A 25,625-nucleotide genomic window follows, 5' to 3' on the forward strand; every position below is an offset into this window, starting at 1 on the left:
AGGACAAAATATAGTGTATTAATATTGGTCAATATTTTTGGAATTAATATTATCTTTATATTATTAAAATTTAAAATTTAGTACTAATAAAAAAATAAATTTTACTAATCATTTAATATTATTCTAAGCAAATTATTAAATATTCGGATTGAACTATGCTGAACAACAAATCATTATAATATTGTAACTTGAATTTGAAAAAGAGAATTTTTTATTGAAAGTATTCATAAAAATAATTTTTACTTATTTTTAAAGATAGAAAAATTCGAATCCACAATTTCTAAATATAAAGAAATTATACCATTTGAACTATAGTTCGTGAGCAAAAATATAATATATTTAATAATTATATTTAAATACAAAATATAAAAGTATTCATTTATTTATTTATTATATTAAAATATTTTTTAAAAAGATAAAAATTATCACTTTCGAAAAATATATCTTTGCATTTTTTTACTTTTATTTTAAAATTACAAAAAAATACTAAAATTTTAAAATGAGTATTGGAAATTATTTCAATTTGGTGGCATCTAATCTAAGTCTAAGCATAAACAACGTGTAAATTTACATAGAGCGAGTGTACTTGTTTTTTCTTTTTGGTTGACTAGAGTCAACTGATTTTAAGGAAGGTTTTGAGCTTGTCCGAAGGGATAAAAACGAAACACTAACTTCCTAAGCTACCCTCTTCCTTTTCCTCTTCGAGCAGACCACACCCCCCAAAATCCTCCCACACTCCCAAAAAAGCACCGGCCAGTCGGCCACCGCCACCGCCGGGCTACTCTGCTTCGTCTCGTGACTCTCGCGTCGGCCCCTGTGGGTCTCCTTCACTGGCTCGTCGCCTCCTCTGCGGCTCTGCGTGACTGCGTCTCTCGTCGTCGTCGTCGCGTCCTTGTCCGGTGCTCACCTTCTTAGTCTCCCTCTTCACTGCCTTCACTGGCTCGTCGCCTCCTCTGCGTAACTGCTTCGCCGTGCTTGATCTCCTTCTTTTCAGGTATGTTTTTTTAATTTTTGTTATTTATTCAGTTATTGTCTTATTGGGTTATAATTTGATTAACTGATTAATGATATTGATTAGGAATCTGTTAATTCTTGATTGTTAACTTGGTTATAATTTGTTAATCTGTTAACTGAGGAACTTAAGGCTTGCTTGGAAGTAATTTTTAGAAAGTCTTTTTTATTTAATAATTTTTTAAAAGATATTTTATAAAATTAAAAATAATTTTATGTTTGGAGGTCATTTTAAAAGATTTTTTATTTATTAATTATGTATTTATTTGGATATTATTAAGTTGATAAAAAAAATTTTTTTAATAATTTTTTTTATTTTTAATGTGTTTAGTAAATTTTTAGTAATAAAAATAAAAATATTAGAAAAATAAAAAATATTTTTTTAGAAGTTATAATTTATATTTTTTTAAAAAAATTTTTAAAAAAAATTATTTTTTACTTAATAAATAAATAAAAGTTTTTTTATGTAGTTATTCGTAAACATAATTGGTAAATAAATTTTTTTTGTATAAAATATCCAAACATAAAAATAGAGGTATCAAATAGACAAATAAAAACAATTATACAAATTCAGCAAATGTGGACCAAAAAAATTCAACAAACTCACATCAAATTCAGCAAACAAACACATTCAATTACTATGGCAGAGAATCAAAGAGAATAAAAACAAAAACAGAGGAAATCAAACATGAACAGAAACAAAAGTAAAAACAAAAAAATCAAACAAACTCAAATCAAATTCAATGGAGGAGGAAGAGAAGGGACAATAACGACGACAAACACAAGCAAAGGGGACGGGGTAGCGACGGGACACGAACGGCAGAGCAGAGAAGAGACGCTAGCAAAACGGGCGGTGACGAACGCGAGTGAATGAGACGGCGCAGAGATGGAATGCGAGCAACGGAATAGAGACAGGACATGAGCGAATGGAATAGCGACGATGAACGCGAACGAAGGGGAGGGCACAACGACGGTACGCTATGGGAAGGGAGACGACAGAGTAGTGAGGGCTGATGGCTGCCGATGTGGGGAACGCGGTAATGATGAGTGAGAAAGGGAGGGCATAGGAGAAGGAGTAGGTGACGACGCAGCAGTGAAGAGTAATTATAGGGGTTAGGGTTTGTTATCTTATCTATATACAGAAAAAATAACCTCTGTATCCGTGAACTTGACGAACGATAAAAAATGTCCACTGAAAAAGAAAACTAACGTTGTACTAATCAAAGATAGATTCTGTATGACAACAGTATCCAAATCCTAAATTTATGTTGACATTTTAATAAAATTCCAGAATTACTCCCACCATTATCTTCAACATCAACTCCACCACCATCTCTTCTTTTCCAAATCTCAAACTTTCACATCACTCCATTACCACTACCTTAACCACCTTCTCTTTTCTCTGCTACTCCACCACCGCCACCATGACGGCATTTTCATCTTTATCTGTTCTATCTTCACGAATCCATCTCCAAGAAACTTTATCGCCGACACAACCTCTCCAACTGGATCCCTCTCCCCCTATCTTCCCTTTCCCCAAACCCCTCGTTATCTTCGTCACGGTCAACGCCACCTCCATCGCCGTTGTGGCTATCAGAGTCGTGTTCTCTGACTTGACAAGTATCCTAAGATAGATATGATTGGAGATTTCAGAGAGGATTTGAACAATGAATACACTCAATTCGTTCAATTTGGGTATGAATTATGATCTAACAAGTAACAACCAATCGAAACAAAATTTTAAATCTATTAGTTAATATTCAAACTTGCACAATCTAGTAGCAAAACTCCAAGAGTAAAATGAAATGCCTCAAGAATCACAAAAAACGTATGTTGAATGGTTGAAAATTGCATCTCCTTGTTCTTAGTTACAGGAGATTTGCTCAACTTCGTTAATTAACTGATCCAACTTTTTCTTTCTATTTCTTGCCATGAATACTTTGTTTACATTTTATAATGATACTAAAATCGTATAACAAATTTGTAATTTGTACTGTTGTAAACATAGGACCTGTCTCCATGGAGTCCATGAGCTTGAAGTGGACATAGGACGAGTTGAATCGCACATAAGGAAGGGACCTTGCGTGTTAGATCTCGATTCAGTATCACTTTCAGAGCTTCTCCATCTTGTGGCGGCACTGGACAGGGGTCTTGGCCGGAGAGGCATTGCGGCATCTCTGTGCAACGGCGCTGCTGGAGGTTGAATCCAGTGGCTTTGAACTCTGAACTTGCCAATATGTTGAGGCAGAGGTGATCTGTGCGTGGGCTTGCGGTGGTGCTGGGAACAGGCGGGTGGGTGGTAGCGTTGCATGGGAATGGGTGGATTGTCTGGAGGCCTTGTCGTTGTCTTCGTCATCATTGGCGTGGAAAGATGGCGGCAATGGTGGTTAGTGGAATAGTAGAGAATAGAGAGGGTGGTTAATGTGGTGGCAATGAAGGTGTTTGAGATTTGGGGAAGAAGAAAGGTCGGGGTTGAAGATAAAGGGTGGGGTAATTTAGAAATTTTATTAAAAAGTCAACACAAATTTAAGGTTTTGGTACTTTTGTCATACGGAACTCATCTTTGATGGGTACAACATTAGTTTTCTTCTTTGATAGGTATTTTTGTTAGCGTTCGTAAAATTCATGAGTACAAATGATTATTTTTTCCTATATATAAGACTTGTGAAAAGACTAAAAAACCTATAGTATAAATAAATTATCAAGGACAATTAAGAAAATTATATACTTCAAAGACTAACGGAGACGGGCAGAGATTTTCGTTTGGGTCTCCACTCTCCATGTTTGCCTTGAAAAAATTGTCTCCCATCCTATTTTCATAGAAAAAATTCTCCGTCTTCGAATTCTCATTCGGAGCGATATCCGCAAGGATCTCCACTTCTCGAAAACTTTTGCTATTAATATATTGGGATCATATTTTTTCATAGGAATATCACTTGTTTCTATATCACCAATCTTCTCTTTTTGACAGCAAACCATATGTATGTTCTGGAGAGCAAAAAAAAAAAAAAAAAAAAGCAAACCATGTGCATGGAGCTGTGCAGCAACCATTACATGGGAATAAATTTCTCTCAACTTTCCTTTTATCCAGTGATGTTGTTAAGTGTATTTTTTATTTTATAATAATTTTTAAATATGTTTTTTTTTTGGCTTTATTTAAAGGAGTATGATGAAAAATGAAAGAAACAAATTTTACATTATTACAATATTACTTATTAAGAGGAAAAAATTGAAAAGTTGTCAGCCCAATTTGGTGCATTTACTAAAATTGACGTAGAACTATCCCTTTGATAACGGAAAAACCAAAAACAAGTTGTTAATTAATGCTGTAAAATTATTGGTTAAGATTTTTTATGCCTTAGAAATCGAAAAATTTAACCGTCAAAACTTTTATTTGATATGAGAAATGAGTTTCGCATAATATTTTTTGGTTATTGAAAAAGTTCTTTTTGAAATATTATTTAATATTTATTTAAAATTTTGATTGTGTAATGATGATATTTATGAAATGGTTTATTACTTTATTTAATCATGCATGAAAATACTTAAAATTGCTTAAGGTTATAATATCTTAGGCAGTAATATTTTGAATAAGTAAAGTTGCATAATATAATTTTTCTATTTGATTGTTCTTTTTTTTTTTGGTAGTGTTGCTGTTTGTTGGCGATATTTGTTTGTTTTTTCTACACAGGAATGTTGTAAAGAAGATTAATTGAACATGAAATCTGATTTTTTTTATTATTATTTTACTCCAACAAAATCACTAATTCAACTATCCTTGAAAAGTAGTATAGTTAAAAGTTGCAAAAAATGATGCCATTACGAAAAGGCTATACTTATTTAATTATGGAGACGCTTTAGTAAAAATTGTCTATGCAGTTGTAGTCTATTCTCAAGGTATCATTTTTCTGTATCTAAAGTTATACTTTTTAAAAAAGAAATAGACTATGCTTTTAAAATGATTCTTCTAGACACCAAAGACTACGCTTCTCACTTTACCTAAGTTATATCATTTAAATGATTAGGCAACACTTTTTTTTTACCTAATGCATCAAGTTATAAATGTAGCAATATTATATACTTACAATTACTCTATAAAACTTTACCCTCATGTTTATTTTTTAATCCCTTCTATGCAATATTAATTACATATATTAATTTATATTTACTAATAAATTAACAGATAGTAATACTAAATATATTTTTTAATATTATAATTATCCATGTAACATTAAATTTTAAATTAAGGTTTTAGTATCTCAAGATGCACTATCTGAACAATTTTGTGTGAGCTATACGGCATCTATGTGAATTGTAAAAAGGAAATAATGTTAAAGGCAATAACTTAACAACAAGAATCTCAAAGTTAAAAACTATATGAATAAAACACGCATGTAAAAAGTTACAGTAACACATTTCCCGCCTACAGTAAGTCGATCCTCAACCTCCAATGCGCCACTCTGGGCCCTTTCTCGCTCAATGTTGATTTATATCCCAACCACATGCCATCTGAAACATTAGGTTAATAATGGCGAGTTACAACACGATTATTAACTGGTTTAACACATTTAAGAAACATAAGTACTTCAACGCCAATGACCAATGAAATATGTCAAATCCATCAGGCCTTAAACTTGGAAAACACCAAAAGATCCATGACTTAAGTAGCTGTAATGGACCAACCAATTTGACGACGTTTCTGTTGGCAACACGACATATGCATCGATATAACTATGCAAGAGCGACGGACATCCAGCTGTATCTACCCAAGTCCTCTAGCCTAACTACATAAGGCAACTACTAGATATAAAGATGTGTCCCAGACTTGTCACCAAACAACTGAGTTGACAACAACATCATGATGTACTCTCTTGCATACCTCCTCACAATCTCCTCATCTACATCTTCAGAAAGCTCACTGAATGTCTCTTGTGTAACACCCTACCACACAGAGTCATATGCTTAAGTCATAAAACTGAGGTGGTGAGGTATTACGACCTCTATATATATATATATATATATATATATATATATATATATATAGTTGAAAAGTTTTATATCTAGGAGCCTTGAAGAAAAGTTTAAAATTAAAGCCGTAATGCTCACGTAAACAGAAAACTTGCGTGCGAAGAAATCTAAGGTTAACAAAAATAAGATAACAAAAACTAGGAATAGATGGTCAAAAGTACAAAATAACAAGCTCCTAACTCAACCTGCGAAGCTAAGGCTGGCCGAAGAATATTTACATACTTATATACATAACTCGAAGCCCAAAATATAAACATAAAACCGTAGTTCTCCATAAATCTCTAAGAGGTACAAAAGTAAAGTAAGTTGTCGGAGAGTTAAATACATAAGATTGTATATAAATATACACCCAAATAACATCCCAGAAAACACTTCGCTGCAGAACTCCAGACGCCTACCGAGGAGCCTTTCGACCTGCATCTGAAAAACAACAACACGGTATGGGGTGAGAATCAGAGGTTCTCAGTATGGTAAAGGTGCCACACACATAAGATATAAGGTCCTGAGAATGCTAGAGGCAATCCTAGAACGCCGACACTCAGATTATAAAGCTTAAAGAAACTAAGACAGAAAACATAAATCAGGGTGATTCTCTAAGGCTTTCTAAACTTAACCGTATCCTTAAATCTAACTAAAACTTAGCTAGCTAAATATTGACGCCTTTCCTCCGTTCCTCCATCTCTAGTGAAGTTACAAAGGCAAACAAACAGATAAATGCAAGCACAAGTAGGGAACAAGTAGTGCAAATAACAAATATAACAGTTGGCATAATATAATCAATTAGGCATTCCCAGTTAATGCATAGCAAACAAAGCAAACAATATGGACATGATGAATATCTATCCTATGAATGTTGATATCAACTATCGATTACATAGCCAGCCCGACATGTCTTGGTAGATAACTGTGGAAATTAACCATGGAATGAATTCCAAGCTGACATGGGGGAGACAATACCCCAAGCTCAATGATAACCATGGGCAGGATCCCAAGCTGACATGGGGAGATAACACCCCAAGCTGACATGGGGAAGACAACACCCCAAACTCAATAATATTCACGGGAAAAATCCCCGGCTGACATGGTGAAGACAGCACCCCAAGCTCAATAATATTCAATCATTAGCTCAGAAATAACATTTACGTTCTCAATATTAACTCATAGCTCATCCCATCATTCTCCATTAATTAACATCATCAATTGTCTAATACAACATTCTCCAAGTTACTTTACTCGCTTATTTGCCTTATATGCCACTTTTGTCATCCTTATCAATCACATACCATCTTCCCTAACCACTTATTACCTTTTAAAAGTCTTTCTTCATCTCCAAGTTACCACCATTTCCTAATTTCCTCCTATTATGAGGCTTAATAACAAGATCTAGGGCCAAAGGAATGAAAATAGAACTTTAGAAGTTTGAAATTAAATTTTAAAACACGGAATTTATGTTTGCTGAAATTGGGGACACGCGTACACGTCGGCCACGCATACGCGTGGGCGTGCGTTTTCTTGCTCGCGTACGCAAGCACCCTACTCGCGTACGCGAGATACCCAACCCATAGAGGTTGGTCGCGCCGCGTGCAGTGGTCGCGTATGCAAGACCTGCAGGTTAGCAAAAATGCTGAGTGCTGCAGAATTTCAGCCTTGCCCTCCAAACTTCTGATGCGCATAACTTTTTCGTCTTAAAACATTTTTCATTCATTCTTCAAACGGCGTAAACTTCACGGATTCAATTTTCATATGAAAGAAGTTTGAAACAATTTGGGGGTTCGAAAGCCAAGTTATGGCTCACCGAAGTGCAGCCCAAAAATAAGTTTTTCACAAAAGTGCATAAACCTCTATTTTCATCAAAACAAACTTAATTCCTACAGTCCACTTATATAAATAGCACCACAATATACCATTTACAGCATTATAATCCCCAGATCCTACTAGAATCAACCTTACCTCAATTTTACATAATCTCATACACAATTTCTCAATTAACCAACAAAATCATCATCAATCATTATATAGCATTCTAGCTTTATAACCCACATCAATCATCATCAAACCATCATACTCATATCAAATTACACACATTACACATTCAAGCACCCATCTCAACTTCCACAAATCACTAATCACATACATAATAATCATTCTCAACCAACACAACATCACAATTCATTTCCTATCTTAGGGTCACTAGCCTAAGTTTTCACAGAACATTATATATTACATACCCGAAACCTAAACCATATCTTGGTTGATTTTCCGATTACCCGGAACACCTCAAGCATTTCCGAACTCCACAACTCCAGCCCCCTCACCAACGATACCAGCCTCCAAAGCTAATCCTCAAGCTTTCAATTTCTTAAATTAACTCCAACCGATAACCAATTTCAATCTAACATCACAATTATCACTATAATCAATATAGAGTTCACTAAATCAACATCTCACAAAAGGTTGGAGGGTTCTTACCTGGCCCACAGCTCAAACAAGCTAAACCCGATAATACCCGCAGGTTAACTCGAACCTAAACACCGAAATCATGCAAAATTTAACATAATTTCACATTGGGTTTCGAAATTGGAGAAGGAAAAATTGAAAAGGAAAACGTAGATTTCTTACCAAATTGACTATTGGCTTTGTAGAGCTCGACGCTGCAGTCATGTGGCCGCAAACGATGCGGCAATCGGAGCTCGGAGTAGGAAGATATCTTGGTTTGAAAGTGGCGTTAGGGTTTGAACTCCATATGCATCCCCTCCTTTCTTGGTTCAGCGTTCCTCATGTAATGAGGAAGGAGGATGGCTGAATCCTTTATATGATGAGGCTTGGGTTGGTCCTTGGGCCCAATTCGTCCGGTTTGGCCCAATCTTGGGTCAATTTTTTTAAAATTAGTGTCAATATTCTTGTTTTAGTTTTCTCTATCACATTAAAGTATAAAATTCTATTTTCTAATTTATTTTATTAATACTTAATTTATTAACTAATTATTCACTAATTACTCAGAATTTACATCTTGGATCCACGTGCACTTCACGGGGAACTTGTCAATAGTCTGCAGGAGGTAACCCATCGAGTAGCTCCTCGAACCAAGTCCAGGCAGGTCGGCTGCCCTCAATATAGGTCTCGAAGTCTGTCAGACATCTACTGACATAGTCACTGTCAATGGGAAAGCCTAGTTTGTATGCCATGTCTTGTAATGTGATGGTGCACTCCTTGAATGAGATATGAAAAGTGTGCATCTCCGGACTCCTCTCTCTATAAAAGCGCTAACTAACGGCTCGTCCAGTCTAAACCAATAGTCATTGAGTCTCGCAAGGTGGTATAATCTGGCAATCTGCAAGTATGGTCTGATCCGGTCGTCTAGGGGCATATCATACTGCTTTCTCGTGCTAAAATACATCGGGTCGGCTGCATAACATTAAAAAAATTTACTAAGAACCATAAAAAACCTTACATAATTAGCAAATAACTACATTAAAATAATTTTAAATTATTCATGCCCTATTGTAAAAAATTAAACAATAGCCTAAATCTTAATCTTAAATTATATTAAGCACTTCTTAACAAAAGTGATGACAATGTTATCCTAAAATATTAGGTTTAATTACTTTGTTGGTCCCTATAGTTTCACCAAATTTTTAATTAGGTCTCTATACTTTTTTTTTTCTTTCAATTAGGTCCTTACACTGCTTTAATTTTGTAATTAAGTCCTTCCTAGTGTAAAAAATATTAGAGTTAACTGAATATTTCTTTGCAAATTAAAAGTATTTATAATTAAAAACTTAATTAAATCTTTGACCGCATGTATTTTGATAAAAATATTATGTTAATTTTAATATTTTTAACATAAAAAGGATGTAATTACAAAATTAAAAGCAGTGTAGGGATCCAATTGAAAGAAAAAAAAAGTATACGAACCTAATTAAAAATTTAGTAAAACCATAGGGACTAACAGAGTAATTAAACCAAAATATTAAGGTCCAATTATAACATACATGCAAAATTGAATTAGTTTTCACCATCATACTATTCTAACCTTATTAATAGAAATCAAATTCCCACTAAATCAATGTTCAGATAAATCTAAATCACTACTACCACTAGTATTTCTAATTTAGAAAATTTAACAAAATTGCTAATCACTGCTCGAACTAATATTTATCATTAAATACTAGTAACTAAATATTGCTAATATTTTTAATCTAATTTGAAGAAAAAAAATTTCATTTACTCACATCTTCAGTGATACTATCAGTAATATGGACAACTTCGTCCAATCAGTAAATACGATCCTGGTTGTCCTCCATCTCTGAGTTTTGAACTTTTGCTCTCAAATTTCTCTCTCACATGGAGTTTTTAGGGAGGAGGGAATTCTGATTGTAAATCGCATCAACTGAATTCGAATTTTTATATAAAGTATACCAACACTAAATCGAATTAATTGGATTCGATTTACATTGGACCCCTGCACTCCACTAAATCGAAGTTATTAAATTTGATTCGAATTAATTGGATTCGATTTACGACCCCTGCGCTCCACTAAATCGAAGTTATTAAATTTGATTTACCATGGACGTAAACTCTACTAAATCAAAATCAATGAATTTGATTTACCATGTGCCATAACCTCGTGTAATTCAAATTGAATTGTTTGGATTTACCATAGTCTGCATGGTTGAAAAGCCATTCATGTAGCAAATCAAATCATGCTGTATCTATTTATATTACTCCTACATGCTATGTCGAATTCAATTGATTCAATTTATATTGAAAAAGTGTTAATCAAATTTAATTTATTCAATTTATATAGAGAGTTAAACAAAATACGCGTGTAATTAAATTCCTAATTTTTACGTGATATAATTTGGTTTTATATTTACACAAAAGACATAGACTTGAATTCAATAATTTCAAATTTAGCTTCTTAATGAATATTTTGAATCTAATTATATAAAATATTAAATATTATTTTTTAAATATTTTATTATTGTTGATGATTTAATAATAATATTTATAATTAATTAGTTATCGGTAAAACAAAAATAAAAAAGTAATGATAAGAAGAAAGAAATACACATTAATAAATTGAATAAAAAAGTTGATAAATATAATTTTTATAAAGTTAGAAGTAGGATAATTAGATTTTTCATTTAAAAAAAAATTAGACTCGCTATTTAGTCTTTCCCATCATTTCTCATCATTATGTAGTGCTAATATAAACACACTTAAATGTCATTTTAATACTGTAGCAACTACTTGATGTTGACATATTTAAATTATGATGAATACGGTATCAGAAAATAGTTTATTAAGCTTAATTAAATTAAAATTGACAGAAGCTAATTAAGACAAATAAACCAATTTTGGATATCTTATTGACCAGAATTAAAAATGCTCATGTAACCTTTAACTCAGGATTACACTAAAATGTAAGATGGAAGTTTAGGCAAAGACTAGTAGGAATTGTGTTTTTAAAAGTGGGAGATTTAGTTGATTCTTTAAAAAAATCAGAGACTAAATTCACTCATCAAACAAATTTGAATGACTAAAATGGACTTTATCTCTGCAGGGATCTATATTATTGATATATTTGATTTGTTGCACTCAACTAATAGCCATCGGAGAATGGATTTAGAATTGGGCATTACCAAGATTGCCCCTGGGAGTGTTGATGCTGCTGGCATTAAGATTGCCCGAGCGAAATCAGATGCCGAGGTCGCACCTGGTAAAGATGTGGATCCTAGGATTGCCCGTGCTAAATCAGATACCAACATTTCCTATTCTGAGAATGTGAATGGCACAGAGATTGTGTCAGGGGAATCAGATATTCATGATTCAGAAATTCAACCGGCTCCTGAGATTTCCCAAGAGGACTTGAATGTTCCGATTACTCCTGATTCTCCACGGTTAATTGTTGAGCTGCCAAATTTGGAAGTAGCAATTGAATGTGCATCTCGCTGGTCCAAGATCCAAAAGGTTCCCATCTTTTTGCATCAAAATCTCAACTTTGATAGGTACTGTTCACCCAAGATGATATCATTTGGTCCCATCCATCACCATCGGCAGAATGAGGATCCCCAGCTGGGCCTTGGACAACGATTCAAATACCATTGGGCATTCCATTATATTGAGCAAGTAGCCAAAGAAAAAGGTATGCAACATGAAGAGGCAAAATTGTTTCTGTACAAAATTGTAAAAGGACACCTTCCGAAATTGAGGAAACAGTTCAGGAAGGACGTGGTTGAAATGTACATCGATGAGGAACTAGAGAAGATGTTGTTTGTGGATGGATGTGCTTTACTCTATTTCATGGACACCGCTAATGATAAGAAACCAGAACTCTTGATGCTAAAGCTTGACCAGTTGATGTATATATGGAGAGATATTATCTTGTTGGAAAACCAACTTCCAATGGAGTTGTTGGAGTTACTAACGGATGATTGTGCACTCCAGTTGGGTGACTCACTCTTCAATTTTCTATTGGTGGGCCAACCAAAGAAGAGAGAAGAGTTATCCTCCCTTCCCAAACATGATCACCAAGAATCAAATCATCTACTGGACTATATTCGCTCATATTACTCTTGTACAGGAAAATCCCAACTTGATGTTTCACCTGGCAAAAAGGTATTTTGGCCATCACTCCTTGATACGCTTGTTCCATCAAAATTAAGAAAGGCATTTCGATCTCTCCGAGAAGCACATTCTTGGCATACATATAAGAACATAGGGGATCTTAGAAAAGCGGGTATTGGAGTGAAAACAAGCAAAGCTGAATGGAAATGGGATAACATTTCCTTCACCTCCAACTGGTTTAGCGGACAATTGATGCTTCCGGGGATTGTAGTTGATGATATAGCACTTTATCTCTTTCGCAACTTGATTGCATATGAACTGTGTCCGGACTTCTCTAGCAACTTTGAATTCTGCTCGTACTTTATCCTGATGGATTCCTTGATTGATGATGCCGAGGATGTGAAAGAGCTCAGAGCAGCAGGTGTCCTCCAAAACTTGCTTGGAAGTGATGAAGAAGTGGCCAGACTCTTCAATGAACTAGGCCATATATTGCCAACCCAACTCTTCGACGCCTATAAATATGACAATAGATATGTTGAAGTCAAGCGTCAAATCGATGAGCATTACAGAAATACATGGAAAACTTGCGTGGCTCAATTACGCAGCACTTACTTCAATATCCCATGGTCTTACATTACCTTTTTTGCTGCTGTGTTTGCATTGGTTCTTACTTATCTCCAAACATGGTATACTATACATCCTGTGAAGTGAAATTCATATTAGTCTGATCAAGTATGTAGTTACTAAATATTAAGGTCAAACTATAAAGTGAGATCCTCACCACAATAAGTAAGGTTTGCACCCAATATTGTGGAAGAAAAAAATTTTTTGTTGTCATGTAAGGTTTTCTTTGTCTTTTTTGTTTTGCGTGGTATGTTGTAATGTTGTTGGTCGAATATTTTCGACCGACCGAATCGACCGGATGGTTGAGTCGAGGAGAGGGGAATCGATGACAAGGGCTTCAATTCATTTGAAGTTGTCGAAGGATGAAATCAACAGATTCAAAGTATCAAGATCAAAGACAGGTTGTATGGAAGTAGCAGTTACTCGACTTTGCATTTAGCAGGAACCGTAATCTTGCATTTGTTTAAAGGGGAGATCTGGCACTATGGGATTAGTCGAATTGTTCTATAAATAGACAAGGCTTGGAAGGAACGAAGGTTGGAATTCTACTTCAGAAAACACTCTCTTACTCTCATATTCCCAGTGACTTTCTGAGTTTGCTTAGAGCTTCATTTTCTGTAGGGTTTCTTCCATGTTTTTGCATTTCCTTTAGATTTCTTGTAAATTTACCTTTCCTTGCAAGTTTATTTTTCTTTTGCAAAAAAGCTTTCCTTTCTTTTCTTTTTTAATGTTTTTTTTATTGTATTTGAATTTAAAGTTCTTTGATCATGTTGAAGGCATTTTATTGCTTATTTTAAATTTAAAGTCATTTATTTTGCTTTCTGCATTTTTTTTCATTCCAAATCCTTTAATTTTACCTTTCATGTCAAGTTTTTTCTATCTTTATTTGTTCAAAAAATGAAATCTTTGGTGCACAATTGAAAATTGACACTCATAAAGAGGAGTAGATTTCGCTCCCAACTATTAGATATCGAACCAACCACGATTTTGCTAAAAATTGGCATAACAAATTGGCATGCCCAGTGAAACAGTTTATAAAGTGTGTCGAAAATCTTTTGCTATTCTTAAACAAATGATTTAGTTTATGCAACTTCAAAATAGCAAAGTTATTAATATAGCCGATGAAGTTTTAAATAGCAATGTTGGGTCATCTGTGATGTCCCCATAATAGTTGCACAAACTTCTGCAGAATTAACGTCGCATACATCAGGTGGGATCGACATCGAGAATTCGGCTAGGCAAGTTGAACAAATTGCTTGGATTGTCGATTATGATCAAGGTGATCGTTAAAATGTAAAGGTAAAACCTGAAGATTTAGGGAATAATCCTAGAGATATAAATGATGTGAATCTCGATGGGAATATCCCTCATATAGTTTGACGCAACCAGAATGCCGATAATGTGTTGGCTATGATGCGCGATAATCAACGAGGTAACTAGGAACGTCGAAGACGTTCTTAATAGGGTCGGTATCAATGTAAATTTTATGAATCGACCATATTTTGTTTCTGCATTTCCTACTGTTGTACATATGGTAGAGGTGCCAAGGGGTGTGAAGAATCCTAAAAAAATAACAAAATTCGCATGTTACTCGATACATGGTTGAGTTAGGAAATTTAGCAAATGATGAAATTTAAAAATAAAATTTTGTCCTTCTTCTTTTTGGGCATAAACACGACTGGCTTTACATCTCATGAGTTTGATTCAGCCTTAGGGGATTTCAAAGAAAATGTTTGACCAGTGTATCCTGGTGCAGGCGAAGGAATATTGGAATTTTTTATGCATCAGAAATTAAAAGATCAAGATGTATCCTTATGTCCTCAATGCAATGTTGTGTTTGATGTTGAAGCTGCGTCTATTTTTGAGGCGGAAAGAATGAAAAAAGAATTGGCTAATAAAGAAGAGCAGGTTTTTCAGAGACATCCGTCTCGATGCCAGGAGGGGCAAAGTTCTTGAACTCCTTAAGATAAATTTTCACCTTCCTTTGCTCTTTCGCAAGCATTGGGAGTCCGGTGGATTAAGAACTGCCATGAGTTCTGTGATCGAGAAGTACAACAGTATCGACAGAGCCAATATCAAAGGAGCAACACTCTCTGTTCATACCAAAGTGGTTTTCCCATCCAACGGAGAGACTTATCCCAAGGAAATACCCTCTCCGATGAAGATTGGGAAAGGAAAAACTGTTGAGGTTGCTCCCGACAAATCTATTAGAAAGGAGGCTGATTTCGATAAAGAGTATTTCGATGAGGTGACGAGGAAATGGTAAGCACAATCTCTATTATTCCTACAGAGTATTTGGGGGAATACGAAGGAAATCCAAGTGAGGATTATGATCTTGAATATGAGGAAGCTTTTGCTTTCATTAGCGAAGATAAGGAGTTGGGTTGTTTTAAAAGGCCCATAGAAAAGCAAAGGTCACACCTTCAACCACTACATATTAACACCCTCATGAGTGGCATATGTGTCAGTAAGGTGTTGGTCGACCGGGGGGCAGCAATTAGTTTGTTGCCAGAAAGGATGATAACCAAGGTGAGGAAGCATTATGATGATTCCCATTAACATCTCGGTAACAAACTACAGTGGTGTGTCGACACCTGCAAAAGATTTGGTGACTCTCCAAGTGTAGGTTGGTTCTTCATCTCGAACCACTATTTTTGTGGTGGTTTCTTCAAAGGCTAGTTATAATGCTTTACTTTGCTCTGATTGGACCTATGGTGTTGGATTTCTACCTTCGACTATTCACCAAAGCATTCTTCTTTGGACTGATAAAGGAAAATCTAAAGTGATAAATGCAGATGCAAGTCTTTATGTTGAGCATATGCATGTCAATTTCAAAGTTTATAATGATAAATTGAAATCTCTTAATGTCGACAGGATGCTTAATTACTACAACTGTGAAGGCTGTTTTTTAACTTCAGAGGGACTTAATGTGAAGTTTCGACACCCAAAACTCGACTATACTCCTACAAGGTGGGAGTAATTATTTTCATACTAGGTAGTTCAATCATGTTTTGACATGGTTAATGATCAGGATGTGTCGAGCTATTTATTTTCATATAAAAAAATATATAAGTAGTTTTGATTCTACAACTTGTTTTTCTTTTTCTAGTTATGATTCTTCTGATGAAGTGGAGTCAAATAGAGATTTTAATTCAGCAATTTCAATTTCTAGCACAGTTTTGATTCCCAAAATTGAATCTGATAATAATTTATGTTCTGTAGCATGTATTTTCATTCCTAGGTCTAGTGTTATTAGCCAACCTTGTGTCGATGTATCCTTAGATTCTTGCTTTGTAAGTGACTCGATAGCCGGTTTGGCTATTGATATCAATAAAGTTTGTTTTTCTTCACAATCAGTTGATCTTTCTTTCGATTGTGTTTACGATCTGGAGTCATTGGGTTTTGAAAAAACTTCACTTAATGATGATCATATTGAAAAGGGATTCGAGTCCCAAGATCCTATTGAAGAAATTAATTTAGAACTCAATGGTGATTAAGACCTACTTATATTTGCAAAAATATTAGTGAAGAATTTCAAGCGAGTCTAATTAATCTTTTGATTGAGTACAAAGATTGCTTTACTTGGGATTATGATGAAATGTCTGTTCTCGATCTTTTTTAGTGGAACATCTATTGCCATTGAAGCCGTTTTCTTGACCAGTAAAACATGCACCTCGACGTTTGGCTCCTGAAATCAATCTCAAAATTAAAAAAGAGATTGAACGATTAATCAAAGCAAAGTTTATTCGAACAGCCCGTTATGTAGACTGGGTGTTGAATATTTATTTTGCCAATAATGAAAAAAGAATGGAAATTGCGTGTTTGTATCGATTTTCGAGATTTGAATAATGCTACTCCTAAAGATGAATATTTCATGCATGTGGTAGATATGTTGATCAATTCCACAATTGGTAACAAAGTTCTAAGTTTCATGGATAGTTATTTTGGGTATAATCAAATTTTTATAGACGAGGACGACGTATCAAAGACAAATTTTCGATGTCCAGATGCCTTAGGAACTTACGAGTGGGTAATGATTCTTTTTGGTTTAAAGAATGCTAGGACAACATACCAATGTGCTATAAATACTATTTTTCATGAATATATTGAAAAATTTATGAAAGTATATATCGATGATGTGATGGTGAAATCGAGTTTGATAGATCAACATTTTGATTATTTATGTCAGGTTTTTAAGACAATACGTTAAAAAAAGTTTAAAGATGAATCATTTAAAATATGTACTTGGAGTTTTTACAGAAATTTTTTAAAATTTGTTGTTAAAAAAAAAGAAATTACTATTGATCACAATAAAACTAAATTTTAAAATTACCATCACCGACATTAAAAAAAAAAAAGTTCAATCATTTTTAAAAAGAATTAATTTCTTACGACAATTTATTTCGAATTTGTCTAGTCGAATTCGCGTATTTTCTCCTTTGATCAAACTCAAAGATGAGTCCTAAATCTTAATATGTGTACGTGGACAAGTGAACATCAAGTAGCATTCAATTTCATCAAAAAAATATTTCTCGAAGGCGCCAGTAATGACTACAGTCCGTCCTTTCGAATCTTTGAAAATAGATACATCACCTGGCCTCTCTAACAAACTTAATCAGTTTATCTTAGTATGGATAAGCATCAAAATTTAGTTTGTATGTGACAATGTAATGGGTTAAACTAACTGTAAAGTTAATTATTTTTACTGAAATAATAATATTTAATTAGTCGCATACTAGTATAAATTTATTTATGTTTTTAGTGCATACACATTAAATTTTAAATATAAGAAGGGGTAAAATTTATACAAGTGTGATAATTGTTACGATAAGAAGGCCTAGGTGGATGACCATTTCCCCACAAGGCTCAAAGTTTTGGAGAAGAATCTTATTTAATGTAGTTTGACAAACTACCATCACAAAAGCTTATAAATAGAGGCTTTTGCCTCAGAGAAACATACACAGCAATAAAAAGAAAGCTTATATACTCTCTCTCTCTCTCTTCTTACGAATACTTCTCTCTTTTATGTTACAATCAAATACCCTTCTTCTTATATTACTATTACAATTCTTTCTCTTCTTTTATTTTATAAGTATTTTAAATTCTATTTTCTATTATTCTTTACATATAATATTAATAGCAATATTAACTATCTTTATTATATTGAGATAGTATCAAATGCAAATCTATCTCTCTTTATTTTTAATACTTTTTCTTATCTTTGTATATATATACACAATACAACATATAATATTATTATATATATATATATAATAATTATTGAGCTAATTATATTAATAATAAAGTCTTCTATTTATACATCTCTATTTTATATCTCTTATTTATTTTACAACACGTTATCAGCACGAGACTCTGATCAAATTTTTAGGAAGACTCAGGTAATATTTTCATTATGTCGAAGCTCTCTCATCTTGAATTCAATGCTCTTGATATATCTGGAAACAATTATTTATCATGGATATTAGATGCTGAAATCCATCTTGATTCAATGGATCTTGGAGATACCATTAAAGCTGAGAATAATGCATCCCAGAAGGATAAAGCTAAAGCCATGATTTTTCTCCGTCGTCATCTTGACGAAGGATTGAAAAATGAATATCTCACATTAAAAGATCCTGCAGATCTTTGGAAAGACCTTGAAGAAAGGTACAATCATCAGAAAACGGTGATACTTCCTCAAGCCCGGTATGAATGGACGCATTTGCGTTTACAAGATTTTAAATCTATAAATGAATATAATTCTGCAATGTTTCGAATCACCTCACGAATGAAATTGTGTGGGGAAAAAATAACTGATCATGATATGTTGGAGAAAACTTTCTCAACCTTCCATGCCTCGAATGTGCTCCTGCAGCAGCAGTATCGAGAAAAAGGGTTTAAAAAATATTCTGAGTTAATTTCTTACCTTCTTGTTGCCGAACGCAACAATGAGTTGTTATTGAAAAATCATGAAGCGCGCCCAGCTGGCGCCGCCCCATTTCCTGAAGTAAATGCGGCAAATCATTACCCCAGAAGAGGTAAATGGCAAGCTTTTAATAACAAGAAAAATTATGGAAGGAAAAAGAATTATGTTCAAAAGAGAGGATCTCACCAGAAGTGGGACAAAGAAAGGAATATCGGGCAGAATAAATCAACCGAGGAGAAGTGTTTCCGCTGTGGTGGAAAGGGCCATTGGTCACGTACCTGTCGTACCCCAAGGCACCTAGTCGATCTTTACCAGGCATCTTTGAAAAAGAACGACAAAGGAAAGGAAACAAATTTTGTTTCAAATGATGCTGAGAACTCCACCACTCATTATGATGTATCTGATTTCTTTGAGGACCCTAAAGGAAATATTGGTCATTTGATCAATGATGGAATAGTTTAATATGTGGGATTGTGAAGTATATATGTAAATAAATAATGTAAAGAACTTATTGTTAAGTTTTATTTTCTATGTATTTAAGTTTCAAATGTGATGTACATAAATAATGAAATATTAATATGCATTTTGAAATTATTAAATGTGTCAAATTTTAAAATAAAATTTTAGTATATGACATTATTTTATGTACAGTGTTTCTTAGAAAAATAATTCTGATCAAATACTCAATTTAACTGTGCATACTACTCATTTTATTATTATTTGTTTTTGAAGAATGGCAAGGATATGTAATGAAGATGTATGCCTTGCGGATAGTGCAAGTTCGCACACTATTCTCAAAAGTGATATATATTTTACCCATCTTGTGCCAAAAGAGGAATATGTTAATACTATTATTGGCTCAGGCAATGTGATAGAAGGCTCCGGAAGAGCTGTAATTTTGTTTCCTGGAGGAACAAAATTTATAATAAATAATGCACTATTATCTACCAAGTCTCTGAGGAACTTGTTGAGTTTCAAAGATATTCGCCGAAATGGATATCATGTTGAGACAATGAATGAGGGAAATCATGAGTATTTATGTATCACAACTCATGATTCAAATAAGAAAGTTATATTAGAAAAATTACCCTCTCTTTCATCTGGGTTGTATTATACCAAGATTAGTGCAATTGAATCACATGCCACTGTAAACCAGAAGTTTACTAGACCAAATGAATTCATAACTTGGCACGACCGTTTGGGTCATCCGGGAACAACCATGATGAGGAGAATTATTGAAAACTCTCATGGACATTCACTAAAGAACCAGAAGATTCTTAAAACTAGTGAATTTTGTTGTGCTGCATGTTCTCAGGGAAAGCTAATTTTAAAGCCATCACTAGTAAAGATTGGATTTGAGTCCCCTGAATTCCTAGAAAGGATTCAAGGTGATATATGTGGACATATTCATCCACCATGTGGATCTTTTAGATATTTTATGGTCCTCATAGACGCATCTTCGAGATGGTCACATGTGTGCTTATTATCTTCTCGCAACCTGGCGTTTGCGAGATTACTGGCTCAAATTATTCGATTAAAAGCACAATTTCCAGAAAATCCAATTAAAGCAATTCGTCTTGATAATGCTGGTGAATTTACTTCCCAAGCTTTTGATGCTTATTGTATGGCTAATGGAATAAGTGTTGAACATCCAGTAGCTTATGTTCACACACAAAATGGGTTAGCAGAATCACTTATTAAGCGCCTCCAATTAATCGCTAGACCCTTGCTTATGAGAACAAATCTCCCAACCTCGGTTTGGGGGCATGCTATTTTACATGCCGCAGCACTTATTCGTTTAAGGCCAACAAGTTATCATCAATTCTCTCCTATGCAATTAGCTTTTGGCCAGTAGCCAAATGTTTCCCATTTAAGAATATTTGGGTGTGCAATATATGTTCCCATTGCACCACCTAATCGCACCAAAATGGGACCCCAAAGAAAATTGGGGATATATGTTGGATATGATTCTCCCTCTATAGTGAGGTATCTTGAGATACAAACTGGTGATGTGTTTAAAGCCCGGTTTGCGGATTGTCATTTTGATGAATCAAAATTTCCAACATTAGGGGGAGAGAATAAGCTTCCTGAAAAGGAACTTAATTGGAATGCATCATCGTTGATGCATTTAGATCCTCGATCAGGGCAATGTGAACTAGAAGTTCAAAAGATTATACATTTGCAAAGAATAGCAAATGAATTGCCTGATGCATTTTCCGATACAAAGAGGATAACCAAATCTTATATACCAGCGGAAAATGCCTCAATTCGAATTGACGTCCCAGTAGGACAAGTAGCCACTGAAGCAAATTCACGCTAGAAGCGTGGCAGGGCGGAAAATGCCCCAATTCGAATTGATGTCCCAGTAGGACAAATAGCCACGGAAGCAAATACACACCAGAAGCGTGGCAGGCCTGTCGGTTCCAAAGATAAAAATCCTCGAAAGAGAAGAGAGGTAAATACGATTCCTGTTGAAAAAGACATAGCAAAGACACCGGCAGTTGTCCAAAATTCTGATATAACGCCAGAAGACGTTCAGGTACCTGAAAATTGTGAAAATGACGAGATCTCGATAAATTATGTCTTTACAGGAGAGAAATGGGACCGAAATAAGACAATTGTCAATGAAATATTTGCATATAATGTGGCATTAGATATCATGCATGAAAGTAAGGATCTTGAGCCAAGATCAGTTGAAGAATGTCGACAAAGAAATGATTGGCCAAAATGGGAAGCAGCCATGAAGGCTGAATTAGACTCACTTGCAAAACGTGAAGTCTTCAGACCTGTAGTCCGTACACCTGAAGATGTAAAACCTGTTGGATATAAGTGGGTATTTGTGAGAAAACGAAATGAGAAAAATGAAGTTGTGCGCTATAAAGCCCGACTTGTGGCACAAGGTTTTTCACAAAGGCCCGGTATAGATTATGAAGAAACGTATTCCCCTGTAGTGGATGCGATAACATTGCGTTATTTGGTCAGTTTATCTGCATATCATAAACTGCATATGCATTTAATGGATGTGGTAACAGCCTATTTATACGGCTTATTAGATCGGGATATCTATATGAAAGTCCCTGAAGGACTAAAGATATCTAAACCATCCAATGAATATTCGCAAGGGTCATACTCAGTCAAATTGCAAAGATCTTTATATGGTCTAAAGCAATCTGGACGAATGTGGTATAATCGTCTTACTGAGTACCTGGCCAAAAACGGATTCAAGAATGATGATATCTGCCCATGTGTTTTCATAAAGAAATCTGCATCTGGATTCGTTATAATTGCTGTGTACGTTGATGATTTAAATATCATTGGGACTCCTGAAGAGATTCCAACAATTATAAAAACTCTAAAAGAAGAGTTTGAGATGAAAGATCTTGGAAAGACTAAATTTTGTCTCGGCCTGTAGATCGAGCATATAAAAGACGGGATCTTTATTCATCAAACAACATACACAGAAAAGATCTTGAAAAGATTTTATATGGATAAGTCATATCCATTAAGTACACCAATGATCGTAAGATCTTTGGATGTGAAAAAGGATCAATTCCGTCCTAAAGAAGAAAATGAAGATATCCTTGGTCCTGAAGTACCATATCTTAGTGCCATTGGAGCGCTAATGTATCTTGCTAATAATACGCGACCTGACATATCATTCGCAGTGAATTTACTAGCAAGGTATAGTTCCTCTCCAACCAGAAGACATTGGAGTGGAATTAAACAAATTTTTCGATATCTTCATGGAACGGTTGATATGGGATTGTTTTATCCCTATGGATCTAAGTCACAACTAGTTGGCTATGCAGATGCCGGATACTTGTCTGATCCACATAAAGAGAGATCTCAAACAGGATACCTGTTCACATATGGTGGTACAGCTATATCTTGGAGGTCCACGAAACAGACGATTGCTGCAACATCCTCTAATCATGCTGAAATACTGGCGATTCATGAAGCTAGTCGCGAGTGTTTTTGGCTGAGGAGTCTGATTCAATATATTCTGTCATCATGTGGACTGATTGATCATAAGATAGCTCCAACCGTCCTGTTTGAAGATAATACAGCATGCATTGCTCAACTTAAAGGCGGATACATTAAAGGCGATAGAACAAAGCACATTTCTCCCAAATTCTTCTTCACTCATGATCTTCAAAATCAAGGGACAATTGATGTCCAACAGATCCGTTCAAGTGACAATCTGGCAGATTTATTCACAAAGTCACTCCCAAAATCCTCCTTTGAAAGATTGGTACATAAGATTGGGATGCGCCGATTTCGAGACATTAAATGATGTCGGCAAGAGGGGGAGACTGTACTCTTTTTCCCTTGGTCAAGTTTTTTTCCCATTGGGTTTTTCTTGACAAGGTTTTTAATGAGGCAGTCCCCATTACAAAGGATATTGTACTCTTTTTCCTTCACTAAGGTTTTTCCCACAGGGTTTTCCTTTAGTAAGGTTTTAATGAGGCAATAATCCTAAATGGTCATCCAAGGGGGAGTGTTACGATAAGAAGGCCTAGGTGGATGACCATTTCCCCACAAGGCTCAAAGTTTTGGAGAAGAATCTTATTTAATGTAGTTTGACAAACTACCATCACAAAAGCTTATAAATAGAGGCTTTTGCCTCAGAGAAACATACACAGCAATAAAAAGAAAGCTTATATACTCTCTCTCTCTCTCTTCTTACGAATACTTCTCTCTTTTATGTTACAATCAAATACCCTTCTTCTTATATTACTATTACAATTCTTTCTCTTCTTTTATTTTATAAGTATTTTAAATTCTATTTTCTATTACTCTTTACATATAATATTAATAGCAATATTAACCATCTTTATTATATTGAGATAGTATCAAATGCAAATCTCTCTCTATTTATTTTTAATACTTTTTCTTATCTTTGTATATATATACACAATACAACATATAATATTATTATATATATATAATAATTATTGAACTAATTATATTAATAATAAAGTCTTCTATTTATACATCTCTATTTTATATCTCTTATTTATTTTACAACAATAATCACCTTAAACTCAAGTTAATAGTTATTATGGTTCTTGTAATAAATACAAGCAAAAATGGCAATTAACAAAAAATTTTAAAAAATAATAAAAAATTAGTTTAAAACAATTTAAAATTATTTTCTTTTATATTTTTAATTATTACTGAAATAATTAAATAACTTTAATATTATATGTATTAAATTATAAATATAAAACTAAATAAAATAACTTTACGTTATCATCTCCTTACCATTATCGAGAGATTAACTAAGCTAAAATAGAAGCACAGAACACCATGAGCGCATGTTAGAAAATGGTAGGTGTCGTGGTGTAGGGCAGGAGACGAGTCAGACGACACAGCGTGTTGGTAACTTGCCATACGCCTTGCAGTGTTCTTTGCTCTTTCTATTGTTATTATGCCTGAAAATGAAATAATAGTAGTAACTAGTAATATTGTTCATGTTCATGGTTCATGGGTTGCATGTCATGTATATTGTTTCTCATTTGGATTCTTGCTCACATCTTCACCATCATGTCAGAGTTTATCGAATTATATTATACAACCATTCTTCCTATCCACTTTTTATTCAACATTGCTATCATTTTTTTGAGAGTTTTTAAATAGGTGCCTTCTATGTTACCTATTATCTTATTGTACCTATAGTGACTACAAAGAAATTTACTAATTAATTGTGGACATTTAGTAACTAAAAGTATTGTTTAAAAAGAAAGTGTTACCCTTAATCGTTAACTTGGCTTTGATACCAATTTTTAAAATGTAATTTCTTTTTCAAAATTATTAACTCTTCGAATAAGTTTATAATTTGTATAGATTTGGTTGGTGGTACTTTATAATTTGTAATTTCATAATCAAAAGTATTGAGCATTTCTACTATTACTAATTCTGATTTCATTTTTATAGTTTTTCAATCTTGTTTTAGTTTATAATATTGGTTATTGTATATAAAATCTTTTATCTGTTTGTCTTTTCCTTTAATATAATTTTTCAAATCCTCCAAAACTTTTTTTATTTCTACACTTTCAGTTGTTTCTAAAAATCTTTTTAATTTTTCAACTTCATTCTCCATTTTTTCTTTCAACAGCTTTAATTCTTTTAAAGCATAATATGGTGTTCCAGGCATTTATAAATTTTTTAAGTTTAGCTCCAAATTATTTATATTTGTTCTTATTTCTATCTTTTTTATTATAGGGTCATTAATTTCGAACTGAAGATTATTTAATTCCCTTTTATACTCCTTTATTTTACTTTTTAATTTTTTCGCTCTTTTTTTTTTTATTTTGTTTTCTGGTCTTTCAATCTTTGTATATTTCATTATTTATCTTAGAATTTCTGCAAATTCTATCATCGATTCATCACTATTTTCTAGAGATTCTATTAATTTTTCTAACTCTTCAACTTCTCCTTTCAATTTGTCATAGATTATTTTTAG

General features: G+C 33.9%; 1 protein-coding gene across 2 annotated transcripts; it reads left to right on the forward strand.

Moving 5' to 3' along the window:
- Positions 1-661: 661 nt before the first annotated feature.
- Positions 662-14,005, forward strand: LOC130960324 (uncharacterized). Of its 2 annotated transcripts, none has more exons than XR_009079065.1 (2): positions 662-994; positions 3,020-3,972. XR_009079065.1 is itself a non-coding variant. In XM_057885700.1 (2 exons), the coding sequence occupies exon 2, from the start codon at positions 11,662-11,664 to the stop codon at positions 13,318-13,320; it is 1,659 nt and encodes a 552-aa protein (XP_057741683.1). In that variant the 5' UTR covers positions 662-994; positions 11,606-11,661; the 3' UTR covers positions 13,321-14,005. The 2 variants fall into 2 exon arrangements, 1 of the variants encoding a protein (XP_057741683.1); XM_057885700.1 differs by lacking the exon at positions 3,020-3,972 and adding an exon at positions 11,606-14,005.
- Positions 14,006-25,625: the final 11,620 nt, after the last annotated feature.

Source organism: Arachis stenosperma, chromosome 2, assembly GCF_014773155.1.
Source record: "Arachis stenosperma cultivar V10309 chromosome 2, arast.V10309.gnm1.PFL2, whole genome shotgun sequence".
NCBI classification, from domain to species: domain Eukaryota; kingdom Viridiplantae; phylum Streptophyta; class Magnoliopsida; order Fabales; family Fabaceae; genus Arachis; species Arachis stenosperma.

Excerpts from the sequence above, each read along its gene's own strand:
- LOC130960324 (XM_057885700.1), top strand. The coding sequence starts at position 11,662 with ATGGATTTAGAATTGGGCATTACCAAGATTGCCCCTGGGAGTGTTGAT.